The sequence below is a fragment of the Populus trichocarpa genome, chromosome 6 (genome assembly GCF_000002775.5).
Source record: "Populus trichocarpa isolate Nisqually-1 chromosome 6, P.trichocarpa_v4.1, whole genome shotgun sequence".
Lineage (NCBI taxonomy): Eukaryota > Viridiplantae > Streptophyta > Magnoliopsida > Malpighiales > Salicaceae > Populus > Populus trichocarpa.
The window spans coordinates 17,320,900-17,334,970 of record NC_037290.2 but is presented as its reverse complement, the minus strand read 5'-3'; the positions used below and the strand labels follow the sequence as shown (position 1 = coordinate 17,334,970).

The 14,071-nt window shown below is 32.4% G+C and overlaps 1 protein-coding gene across 2 annotated transcripts in view; it reads left to right on the top strand.

The window, feature by feature from the left end:
* Window positions 1-14,071, top strand: part of LOC18100530 (flavonoid 3-O-glucosyltransferase) — a 24,513-nt gene extending 10,442 nt beyond the window's left edge. Inside the window, exons 2-3 of one of the 2 annotated variants that reach the window (XM_052454191.1) lie at window positions 11,565-12,086; window positions 12,966-14,071. In XM_052454191.1, coding sequence (XP_052310151.1) covers window positions 11,594-12,086; window positions 12,966-13,825 — 1,353 coding nt within the window. In that variant the 5' untranslated portion in view covers window positions 11,565-11,593 and the 3' untranslated portion in view covers window positions 13,826-14,071. Of the gene's footprint in view, window positions 1-11,493; window positions 12,087-12,965 lie in introns of those variants that run through there. The other variant, XM_006381775.3, reaches the window with a different exon arrangement.

The following is a 14,071-nucleotide window of genomic DNA, read 5'->3' as shown; positions in this document are numbered from 1 at the left end:
AAAGACTTGTTCGAAAATGGCCTCAACCATATCACACTAAGGTAAATCAAAATCTTAGTAATTCAATATTTATGTAATGTAAAAGCATTCCTAGTAATTCCAACATTTATATCCACTAATCAATGTGGATTAGATGGTTCTAAATAAAGCTTAAAAGAACTTGAACTCAACCTAAAGAAATCAACAAATTCAAATGGAAAACTGTATCAATACAGAGCAAGTTACGGAGCAAAGTATATATCCCTAGAATGCTATCTGTGGGTAGTTTTCAACAAACCTAACGGTACATGATTTGGAGTTTTGTACTAAGATTTATGGCCATTTTACTCCTAATACAAGCTACTAGAAGAATCGAAAATCCTATTGTCATATTTTACAACTTAGAAGATTATCCTCTTCTTCCAATAGTATTTAACTAGATTTGTGGGCCGTGATTCGCCATGGGCCAGTCATATTTTTTTCCAACATAAAAAAAATGCTAAGAAAAAACATCTAAGACCAAAGTCATTAGTTCAATTGATAATTTAAATAATATGAATAAAAAATGCAACAACAATAAAAAAAAAACTGACAAAAAAATGACAACGAAAGAAAGGTAAAAAGAACCAGACCTAAGCCTATCCGGAGTATTAAAAACTCAATATTGAAGGGCAAAACTTAAGAAAAAATTTAAAAAATCAATAAAATAATCCTCAATTAAACCAAGTTCAATCACAAACTCTGAGACTATGGACATAAGATTGAGATAACCTTATAGAAAAAAAAAAAACAAGAAAAAATGTTTGGAGACCAATTTCTAATAAATTAAATGAGAACATGATAATTCCATAAGAACAAAAATGAGAAGGAAAAAGTTGAAGCTTAATATTAGCAAATAAAAAGTTGTAGGATGAAATTCAAGAAAAATTATAACTAAAAAAAAAGTTGACAAAATCTCGATCTGAGCCCACTTAGTTCAAGATGTAAAATCTTTGACTCAATCATGATACCAAGGTAACCACGTTGAAAAGCAAATGAAATAAAATCTTAAAGCTTAATTATCGAACAACTCAATGTTGAAGGGTGAAAAAAAAAGAAATTTAATTAAAAAATTAACGAAAAAAATAAGTTAACCTGCTAACCTCGCGACTATAACTAAAACATTATAGGGGTCAAATTAAAAAATATTTGTAATATAATAGATTTTTCAAATTAGAAAAACAATAATTAAAAGGATAGGGATCAAACGTGAAGGAAAAATAAATTGTACGGGCTAGTCTAACTTTCTTCAGGGGTTGACGTTGAATTCGAGGAGAAGAGAGGGAAAAGAAAGAAATGGTTGTTGGCATCAAACTAGAGGCGCGTTTGATGCAAACACTACCCCATCGTAGAGAAAGTGTTGAGACCTTTCAAACACCGTCATGAAAGACAACGTTTAGTGGCCAAATGGTCTAGCACACGTTGCTCAAAAGGCCATTTATATTATTTTCTAAAACAATGGACTTTCTTCAAGGATTTTGTAAACGACATATTGCTGACATGCCTAAAGAAGTATGAGGTATTTGAGAATGTGATAGTGGTTGCTTTTCAAAGTACTTTTTGTTCGGAAATGCACCAAAATAATGTTTTTTTATAAAAAATTATTTTTGACATTAACACATTACAATGATTTGAAAACAAAAAAAAAAAGAATTTGAAGTAAAGAAAGAAGTTAAAAAAAAGTTGTTTTTTTTAAACGTTTTTAAAATATAAAAATAAATATGGCATAAATAATATGTGGCATAAATGGGGGAATAGCTGGAAATCCTTTCCAAGTTTCTTTCCAGCTGGCTCATGTACTCTGAAGTAAATTGTATATCAGCTCTTGCTGTTCAATGAACGTCGTGATTTTTCTTTGTTTTTGAATCCTTTTTACACTCCGAGAACTAAATTTTTCATAATTTCCTAGTCCTGGTCTGGATAAGCCTGTTTTTTACCCAACTACAAATGTGGATTTAACATGGTTGTTGTGTAAAAAAGCTGACTTTTGAGAATAAAAAAGTAGGAGATTCTTGCACATCTTTCTTTAAATGCATACAAAAATAATCATTAGCATAAGCTAAATATTCTTAAAGTTTATGGCCCCTAAGTTGCAATATCATCGAGTACAAGGAAATACTAAGAGCATCTTTGGCAATGCTGCATGTTCTTATTTTTTTTATTAGTTTAAAATTATTATTTTTTATATTTTTAAATTGTGTGATATGCTGATGTTAAAAATAAATTTTTTAAAAAATAAAAAAAATATTATTCAGATGCATTTCCGAGCAAAAATACTTTAAAAAGTAATCGCTACTACAATATCAAACACTCTATAAGTAAACAACTATAAAGTTATATATGATGGCTATAAAATTCGATTCTCGACTTCAATAATAAAATCAATTATCCAAAATGAGTAAAATATTTAGATGCATTATAAAATATATTAAAATGGAAAGGCAAATCACTTCCTATCTACAATACCATAATTGTTTTTCCTATCTACAATACCATAATTGTTTTTCTTAATTTTATTCTTATTTTTTTATTTGTAGCTTTTTATAACCAAATTAATGACTAATTTTTAAATATTTGTTAAGAAAACAAAAATTCCAACAAAAGGTGACTAAAGGTAAAATAAGGACAATCAAATTCACACACACAAAAACAAAACTTTTTAGTTCATCTATTTTACTGTTTTTTTTTCAATTTATGTAGTTTTTGAAATTTTAGTTCTAATAAAAAAGTTTATTTTTAAGTTTTTAAATATTAAAAATGAGAGATAAAGTCACTCAATTATAACAAAAAAGAAAGAAAGTTAATTAGCGTCATGAATTCTATTTAACAACGGTTCCATTAATGTTTTTGAAGAATTTAGGAGTGAAAGAGATTCACGTTTTTCTTATTGATTGTCCAGCAAAGTTTCATACATATATATAGGGAAACAGAGCTAGACTCTGTTTCAATCTCTCTCGGATTGTTATGCTATTACATATAGGATTTAAATTGTAACAGTACACGGTATTATCTTTAACTATACCACAATTTCAGGAGCTAACAGATGATGGAGTACGGCTAGAATATAAACACATGACGCAGGATATTTCCAATACTCCCCCTCAAGCTGGATCCAGAGGGTTAATGGATCCAAGCTTGCTCAATAACCGGTGAAATTGAATTGATGGCAGAACTTTGGTGAACATATCTGCCAATTGATCATTTGTACACACATATTGTGTAGCAATGAGCTTTGACTGGACTTGTTGACGAATGTAGTGGCAATCAACTTCAATATGCTTTGTACGTTCATGAAAAACAGGATTAGACGCAATGTGCATGGCAGCTTGATTATCACAGCAAAGAGTCATGGGAAGATTACTTGGACAACCTAGATCGGTTAGAAGGTGATTGAGCCATACAAGCTCACATGTAGCTGAGGCCATAGCACGATATTCAGCCTCTGTGCTAGATCGAGCCACCACTCGTTGCTTTTTGCTTTTCCATGAAACAAGGTTACCACCAACAAACATACAATAACCTGTAGTTGATCGACGTTCAAGTGCGTTACCTGCCTAATCAGAATCAGAGTATCCCATAATGTTCGTATGCCCGTTATTATTCATAACTATGCCACGACCAATAGAGCCTTTCAAATATCGCAGAATACGTTTCACCATGCCTTCGTGTTGAGTGGTTGGAGCATGCATGTGTTGACTGACGAGACTAACAGCAAATGCAATATCAGGTCTCGTGATAGTCAGATAAATAAGTTTCCCAACAAGTTTTTGATAATTACTAGGAGAATCGATAGCTTTTCCATCTGAATCTAACTTTAATTTGCTATCTAGTGGAGTGGCAGCAGGCTTAGTGTGCAACAGCCCTGATTCTTGAAGCAGATCTTCAATGTATTTTTGTTGATTTAGAAACAACCCTTTGCTGGAAGTTGCCATTTCAATTCCAAGAAAGTACTTCAACTGTCCCAGATCCTTAATATGAAATTGTTGTCTGAGGTTCTCTTTCAACTGAGTAATAGATTCATTATTGTTGCCTGTGATGATGAGATCGTCCACGTATATCAACACCATAAGATTATCATTTTTTCTGAGCTGGATATAAAGTGAAGAATCAGCCGAACTCTTTGAAAAACCGAGTGTTTCAAGGGCAGTGCTCAATTTAGCATGCCAGGCACGGGAACTCTGTTTTAACCCATAAATAGATTTATGTAGTTGGCAGACCATTTTAGAATCCCTGCTTTGAGGATGTCCTGGAGGGAGCTTCATAAAAACTTCTTCTTCGAGATCTCCATGCAGAAATGCATTTTTAACGTCCATTTGCGACAGAGCCTACCCATTATTGATAGCAATAGATAATAGAACCCTGACAGTGGTCATTTTGGCAACAGGGGTGAAGGTCTCTTTGTAGTCAATTCCGAACTTCTGAGTAAATCCTTGAGCAACCAGGCAAGCTTTGTGTCGATTAATGGAGCCATCTGAGTTGAATTTTGTTTTGAATATCCAACGACTACCAACTGAATGTTTTCCAGGAGGGATAGGTACTATACTCCAGGTTTTATTTTCTTCAAGGGTTGTCAGTTCTTCAGCCATAGCCTTTTGCCAGACACCTTGGGATTGAGCTTCATGAAAGTTCTTAGGCTCATGAACACTGGAGATAGCTGTAATAAAAGCTGTGTGCAAAGGTGATAATCTTTGATAAGTCCGGAATTGAGTAATTGGGTACCTGACAGTATGAGCAACATAGTCCTATAATTTTACAAGAGGTTGACGGAGGATTGCATCTCAGAAGTTCTGCCCTGTCTTGATCATTGGATGATTGTTGTTCAATGTGGACGTCAATGCCTTCTGGAAGAACATCACCAGAAGTGTTTAAATTATCATCAGAGATAGTGACAGGGAGAGATGGAGTTACAGTGTGATCCGTAGTTAGATTAAGTGGTTCTGTAGAATGCTCAAGATGAAGATCAGTCATAGGGAGTGATGGATTTGCAGAGTGATCAGTGCTGAGTAACGGGAAAAATTCTGAGAGAGTCTCTTCTTGACTAGTGCCTTCAAAGTAAGGACTAGTTTCAACAAACCGTACATCTCTAGTGATATATTGTTTCTTGGATTTAGGCTCATAACATTTGTATCCTTTCTTAGTTTGTGAGTAACCCAGGAATATACATTTAACAGCTCTGGGATCAAGTTTGTCACGTAGAGTAGCTGGCAAGTGTACGTAACAAGTACACCCGAACACTTTAAGGTATGTCAGATCTGGTTGTCTTTCCTGCAAAACTTCAAGAGAACTTTTAAAATCCAGCACGCGGCTGGGCAAACGATTTATAAGATGAGTAGCAGTAAGAACTCCATGAGACCAAAAAGGTTTGGGCACATTCATTTGAAGCATTATGGCTCGAGTTTTCTCTAACAGATCACGATTTTTGCGTTCAGCAATTCCATTATGTTGGGGTGTATTAACACAACTAGTCTGATGCAATATGTCATTAGAGCTTAAGTAGTTTGTCATAATATGGGACATGTATTCGGTGCCATTATCAGAACGAAAAAATTTTAATTTTGGCTGAGAATTGGGTAGTAACCAATGTATGGAAATTTCTGAAATTTTCAAACACTTCACATTTTGATTTTAACAGATAAACCCAAGTAACTCTAGAGAAATCATCAATAAATTTTACAAAGTATTTAAAACCATCAAGAGAGGCGAAGAAGGGTCCCCAAACATCTGAGTGAACAATTTCAAACATTTGAGTAGTGTGAGACACAGATGATTTAAAGGGAAGCCTGGATGATTTCGAGAAATGACAAGTTTCACAATTAAGAGTTTCTTTAGAAAAAACTGAAGTTGCTTTATTAAGGACAGACACTGAAGGATGGGCAAGACGTCGATGCCATAGAAGGTGTTCATTAATAGGAGCAGAAATAGCTTGAAATCCTTTTGCAATCCGGGAATCAGGAGTAAAGTAGTAGAGTCCATGCAGGTGGAATCCTTCACCAATTATCCTCTTGGTGATGAGGTCCTAAAAGATAACTTTGTAAGGCGAGAATATAACTTCACAATTAAATGAGGTTGTCAGTTTTTTAACGAAAAGTAACTGGAAGGGAAAAGAGGGAACATAGAGAACATCAGAGTTGACAGTGTATGACACAAGTTTCATTTTGCCCTTACCCTTTACAGGAGCCCCTTTCCCATTTGCTACTGAGACACACGCAGGAGTAGAAAAGAATGTGAAATCAGAGAAATTAGTTAACTTATTAGACATGTGATCAGTGGCACCTGAATCAATAACCCATAAATCATGAAAAGTACCAATCTCTAATGCAGTCATAAGGGCAAGTAGAATACCTTGACTATTTTCAGAGTTTGCATCAGCCAGGAATCCTGCAAACTAACTAAGAATAGTTGTTGTTTGATTATGTCCTCCATTTGGAGTTGTTTCCTGACCATGTTTGTTTTGCAGATAGTGTGCAAATTCATTCAACAGGGCAACAGGGCTGGAAGTGAATGACTCTGTGTAATTGGTAGCTGAATTTGCTTTATGCTGAGCAGCAGATTTCCCTTTTTGATCTTTGTTAAATTTTGGTTTTATCTCTGGGTGCAGACTCCATCATCGATCAATTGTATGTCCAATATTGTGACAATGTTGACATTTGAGATCTGGTCGTTTCCCTTTGTAGACTTTTCCTTCTGGGTATGGTCGCGCAAGATAAGCACTAACACCAGGATTACATGGAGTAACAGTGTGGGACATGACTTTTCGACGACTTTCTTCATGTTGGATTGTGGCGCACACACTTTGAAAAGATAGGAGTTCAATATTCATTAAAATATGACTTCTTAAATCCTCAAATTCAGGATTAAGGCTAGCCAACAACTGGAAGATCCGGTCTTCCTCAGTTTTTTTTCGCAGGATAGTTGCATCTATCGTATGAGGTCGATAGATCTCCAACTCACTCCATAGTCTTTTTAAGTTTCCCAGTAAGTTGACAAATGATTTTCCATCTTGATTAATATTGGCAATGTCTCGATTAATCTGAAAAATCCGGGCAGAGTTGTTTTGGTTTCCATACATATCACGAATGGCATTCCAAAGATCCAAAGAGGACTCAGAGTAACTAAAAATTTCAGCAAGATTGCGCTCCATTGAATTTAGAATCCAAGACATAACTAGTTGATCTTTTGATAACCAAGCTTCATATTCTAATGAGCCAACCTCAAGGGATTTTATCGTACCATTGATAAATCCCAATTTTGATCTTCCACCAAGAGCAATTGTTATTGCTCTAGACCAAGGAAGGTAATTAAATTCATTCAACAATACAGAGCTCAATTTATGAGCAGTGTTGATATCACTATTAGCAACGTTGGATAAGGAAGCTACCATCTCCTTTATTCCTCCAGCTGCATCATGACTTTCAAAGTTAGCCATGACAAAACACAGGGGAAGGAATTAAAAAACAGAAGAATTGGAACAGGGAGTGAGAGATCACCGCTCTGATACCATGAAGAATTTAGGAGTGAAAGAGATTCACGTTTTTCTTATTGATTGTCCAGCAAAGTTACATACATATATATAGGGAAACAGAGCTAGACTCTGTTTCAATCTCTCTCGGATTGTTATCCTATTACATATAGGATTTAAATTGTAACAGTACACGGTATTATCTTTAACTATAACCACAATTTCAGGAGCTCACAGATGATGGAGTACGACTAGAATATAAACACATGACGCAGGATATTTCCAATAGTTGTTTTAAATTTTTATTTTACTTAAAAAGATAGATTGAGGTTGATAAATAAATAAAAATTACATGTTTGATTTTGTGTTTTTAAATATTTTTTTGAGGTTTTTTTAGTTGTTAAATTGATTTTTTTATATTTTAAGAATGCTTATTAAGTATTTTTAAATAAAAATAAATAAAAATTTAATTTAATATTTTTAAAAAACAAATCTTTGATTTTCTAGCTATCATCGATGAACAAGTTACGTCTGCTTTTTTTTTTCCCCTTAAAACAAGGGATAGTGGGTGGGAAGATTCACATTTATGAGACCCGACAGATGATAGTTGGAAGATAAACATCTGTCCGATCTGGAAAGTGTGAGAGAGAGTATCCGAACTAGTAACCACGAGCATCTCCCTCCTTTTGTTTTGACTCGCTTGAATAGGAGTTCGGGAATAATGTTACGTCATCAACTAGGACTCCTCTCATCTAGGAGGTGGCCCAGTGGTAAGAACTTGGGATCAAGAGGTTTGCTCCCTCTGTGGTCTCAGGTTCGAGCCCTGTGGTTGCTCATATGATGGCCACTAGAGGCTTACATGGTCGTTAACTTCAGGCCCGTGGGATTAGTCGAGGTGCGCGCAAGCTGGCCCGGACACCCACGTTAAACTAAAAAAAATATATATATATATATATTCACCAAAAACAAATAGACAATTTGCTAAATCCAACATATATCATGTTGGTCTTGATTTCTTTTCTTTTTTCTTTTTTAATGGGTGTCCAAATTGTGGGGTCACAAATCCGATAAGAAATAAGTATAATGATAGTCCTTGGTTTAAAACTATCTAGTCCCCTATTATCTTTAGATTGTACGAGATTGATGGGTTCTAGTAACATGTGAGTTTACCAATTTTTTTCGTAAAAACGAATATATATCAAAATGATAAAAATATTTTTTTAAAAAAAATTAAGATTCCAATTATTTACTCAAGATAAAAAAAAATAAAAAAAATCTGATTCAAACATGATAAACTCGTTAAATCTATAATTTCAGACATGATATTGAGATAACTATATAGAAAAAAAAAGTAAAAAAAAAACAGAGATTATCAATTTTCTATTAACCTAATGATGATGTATGAAATAAAAATAAAATAAAAAATGATTGAAGCCAACCCGGTCCAACCTTTAGAACTTGTGACATGGATCATGAGATTTGATCATAGCATAAAAGATAAATCCAAAAAAATAACAATGTAAAATTACCAACCAACCAAAATAATTAGGGACAAACTTGAAAAAAAATAAAAAAAAAATGGATAAGAAAGAAAAAAATATAGATTTGAAAAAAATAAGAATCAAATTTTACACAAACAAAAAAATAATAATAATAATGATAAAATTAAAAAACAATTTCAATTAAGAAAATAATAAGAAAAAATAAAAATAAAAATCAAGAGAATGAGTATCAAATTTGATATAAAAACAAAATGTCAATGAATGAAATTGAAAAAAAAAAAACTAAATTAGTTAAGGATTCAAGACCAAATACATTGCAATTAAAAGAATGATGATCAAATCTGATATAAAAATAAAATGTCAAGGGATGAAATTAAAAAATAAAATTAACTCGATAAATAATTCTAAATCAAATACATTGTAATTAAAATAATGATGATCTAATTTGACTCAACAAACAAATAACTATTTTTTTTTTTGCAAGATCAACATATTTTTTCAAGAAAAAGAGAGAGAATAGAAAAAAAAAAACATGTGATCATAGCTCAATCGTTATTCTTCTGACCACATGCGCCTTATTGTTCTTGTCATGATAATCAATTTTATGGAGGCTAAAACTTGCTTTTTCTTTTTTTTCTAAATGGTAGATTCAATTATCTCTGATTCCACATGAAAATAACTAAAAAAACCATAGCATAATAACTAAAGTGTCTTTCCAATCAAAGCTAAGAAATATTATTTTTAGGGGTATTTATGTAATTGTGCGACACAAATAAATTGAAAAACAAGAAAAGCTCCTTGACATAAGGAAAATGTTTTTTCAAGGCTTCGCTAGTAATTACACCGTGTAATAAAGAGATAAAAAAATATTATTTAACCTCTCTTTCCTTTAATGATGAATATCTTTCTATTCCTGAAACTAAGCTAAGTGAATTTACAATTCTAGAATAAAAAAGTAATATCACGTGCAAAATTCATAGTGAAAGCCACCTTCTATTATTGGTTTTCTTTTCTTGAAGTTTAGGAAGGAAAGAGAAAATCATTAAAAATAAAAAAAAGGAAAGAAAGACGTCGGGTGGTAAGACTTTTGTTGTCAATGATAATCTTTAAAAAAGAAATTCAACAGATGTGTCTTTTTTTACCTTAAATAATGTTGGTAAAAATAGATTGGGTTTAAGAATATATTTTTCATTTGATTGTATTTTATTTTTTTAGACATGTTATAATGTATTTTATGATTATAAATAAGTTTTTAAAAGCACATATGATATTTTTTAATTAAAAAGAATTTAAATCTGTGTTTTTACTTTTTAGAGTTCAAAATCTCCAACTCAAAATTTTTATACCGTATTTATTTTTGTGTTTTAAAAAAGTTTTTGAAAAAATTTAGATTTTATTTATTTATTTATTTATTTTAAATTAATATATTTTTTGATGTTTTCATATCATTTTGATTAACTAATATTAAAAATAGATTTTTTTAAAAAAATAATATTATTTTAATATATTTTTAAATAAAAAATATTTTAAAAAACAATTACAACCACGCTTTTAAAATTATTATTATTAAAATTACCTTCATTTACTAGAATTAATGCTCATTCAACAACCACCGACAAAAAAAAATTCTTGGACTTGGGCTTTAAAGTCAATGCTTACAGGTTTGGAATTGACAAACCTATGTTATATTTTCTTTCTCCTTTTTTCTTTCTTTGAAATCTTAAAATAAAATTTCATTTAAATAAATAAGTAAAATAATATTTTAAAAATTATTCTATTATGCTATGATTTTTAAATAATATTTAATATTTTTATAGTTATATTTAATATTTTTATATATAATTATATATCAAACTAAAAAAATCTGCATATAAATATTTAATAAAAACAATATATATATATATATTATTTCTTATTTATTTTCATTTTTTTTATATTGTTTTTTTTAACTAAATATTCATTAATGTTTTGATGTAATCGTATACAAACGATTAAAATTTTATTTTTTCTTTATTGATTTAAAATCTTTTTATAAATCATTTTAAGTAGAAAAGCATGCCTTTCATAAAAAAAATAAAATAAAATTTTATATTAAAATTAAAAAAAACAAATTAATAATGAAGAGAGGATTTCGGCTTAAGCAATACATCTTTTTCACTTAATTTAAATTTTGTGTTTATACGAATATTTATTTTAACTGCATCAAATTTGTGTTTAAATAACCAACATATAATAATAAAAAAATATTTGTTTCATGAACATAAAAAAATAAATAAAAAGTAAGAATTACGATAAAAAATAATACTTTTTCTCGAAAACTAAATCATTGAAATTAAAAACAAAATACTGAATTTAGTGATGTTTCGAAAATTGTCCCGCACGAGATGGGCTTGATGACTAGTCGTTGCTTACTACACCTAGTTTGTCCCTTGGTCATTTTGAAAAGTAAATTATAAATCTATGGTTGTTGACCTACCATCTCTTTGTCGCTTCTTCAGGTGCTTTTTTATATTATTTGTGCTGTAGAAAGCCACTTTACTTCCTCTATAAATTGAAATCAAACATATGATTAAGCGCACCAATACCTCCATTGTTGAAGCAAACCAAATTAATCATGTCAGAAGCCAGAAATGACTTGAAACATATTGCTGTGCTAGCATTCCCCGTGGCAACTCATGGTCCTCCACTTCTTTCTCTCGTTAGGAGGCTGTCTGCTTCTGCTTCATATGCGAAGTTTTCATTCTTCAGCACAAAGGAGTCCAACAGCAAACTTTTCTCCAAGGAGGACGGGCTGGAAAACATAAAACCGTACAACGTTAGCGATGGTTTGCCTGAGAACTACAACTTTGCAGGGAATCTCGATGAAGTAATGAATTATTTTTTTAAGGCGACGCCGGGGAATTTTAAGCAAGCAATGGAAGTGGCGGTGAAAGAGGTAGGGAAGGATTTTACTTGCATAATGAGTGATGCATTTCTTTGGTTTGCAGCGGATTTCGCTCAGGAATTGCATGTCCCTTGGGTGCCCCTTTGGACCTCCAGTTCTCGTTCCCTCCTCTTGGTCCTTGAAACCGATTTGGTCCACCAGAAAATGAGAAGCATTATTAATGGTAAGGTTTTATATTTTCCTTGTTGAGCTGGTCATCAACAATATAGCTATTTTGTTAGCATATTTTCAAGTTAAGTGTCAAGGGAATTGAGATTTTTCTACACACAATGAATGGCTAGAACACACGTTGTGCTTTTACTGATTTCTAAATTAAGGAACTCGACAGGATCGAGATCCAATCTTCATCATCCTAGGTAAGAGGTACAGTTACTATGCATTTAATGGCTTCTACATGCATGGTTTTCCACGGTCAGAGTAGAATTTATTTGTAATAATCAATTCTCTATTTTAATTAAATTCAATTATATGATTTGATTTAAATTCAAATGACAAATAAATTTAATTTACATATTTAAAAAAGATAAAATTCAATTTGTTCAAAGTGTTTTTTTTTTAAAAAAATTAGATGAGTATTTAAATAAAATTAATTTTAATATTATTTTTCTGATTTGTAAATCAGAAGGTTCACAATGAAAGCACCAATTTTGGGAAGAAAATAAATCTTGGAATTGGGATTTCATCAAATTAGGCATGGCCTCTTGGCCTTAGCTAGCCTATAAAGGGGATTTTAATTCAAGCTATTTATATATGGGTGCCTAAAACATCTCATGCTAGTTATTTATGTTTTTCCCTAAAATTTAGTCATGGCCAAAATTTCATTCCCTTTCGCTTTTTATTTCCTACCATGCAAGGAAGCACCACCTTTTGCATTATACTGAGCCTGATCTAGATTAAGCTACGAAAGACTTTGAGCGAGAATGGCCTAGACAACATCATCATTGATATTATCTTTTCTCCTTTGTTGTCTGCCTAGCATAGGAATATAGATGTTATCATTTATAGTCTGATAACTTATTCATTTTGCATAATCTTATTGCAGAGCCCGAAGATAGAACAATTGACATTCTTCCAGGATTTTCTGAACTACGTGGTTCTGACATACCTAAGGAACTATTCCTTGACGTTAAGGAATCACAATTTGCAGCAATGTTGTGTAAAATGGGATTAGCATTGCCACAGGCAGCTGTTGTTGCTTCAAACTCTTTTGAAGAATTAGACCCCGATGCGGTGATTCTGTTCAAGTCAAGGCTTCCCAAGTTTCTCAACATCGGCCCCTTCGTGTTGACATCTCCAGATCCGTTCATGTCTGATCCACACGGTTGCCTGGAGTGGCTGGACAAGCAGAAACAAGAATCTGTGGTGTACATTAGTTTTGGAAGTGTGATAACGCTACCACCCCAAGAGTTAGCAGAGTTAGTAGAAGCGCTAAAGGAATGCAAGTTGCCATTTCTTTGGTCATTTAGAGGCAATCCTAAGGAAGAATTGCCTGAAGAGTTCTTAGAAAGGACTAAAGAGAAGGGAAAAGTAGTTTCATGGACTCCGCAGTTAAAAGTCTTGCGACACAAAGCAATCGGAGTGTTTGTGACACATAGTGGGTGGAACTCGGTTTTGGATAGTATTGCTGGATGTGTGCCTATGATTTGCAGGCCATTCTTTGGGGATCAAACAGTGAACACGAGGACTATAGAGGCAGTATGGGGTACTGGCCTCGAGATTGAAGGAGGAAGAATCACAAAAGGAGGTTTGATGAAAGCCTTGAGGCTTATTATGTCAACCGATGAAGGGAACAAAATGAGAAAGAAACTTCAACACCTCCAAGGTCTTGCTTTGGATGCCGTGCAATCAAGTGGTAGCTCTACCAAAAATTTCGAAACTCTGTTAGAGGTGGTCGCCAAGTAATGTGAGATGATAAATTCCAAGAATTTGTGCTTTTGAGAGTAGTATAAAGCTGCAGTACGTAGTTCTGCATGGAGATAGGCTAGTTATAACTAATAAAGTCGTGAAAGATCTTCGAACTGGGCTTGGAAGATATGTCTGAATCGATTATGTTTATTTCCTTTTTATTTTTAGTTTTTTATTTTTATTTTAGATTGTATGTTGTTTTTCTTATTTAATTTAAGATATTCTGGTTTTCCTTTCGATCTA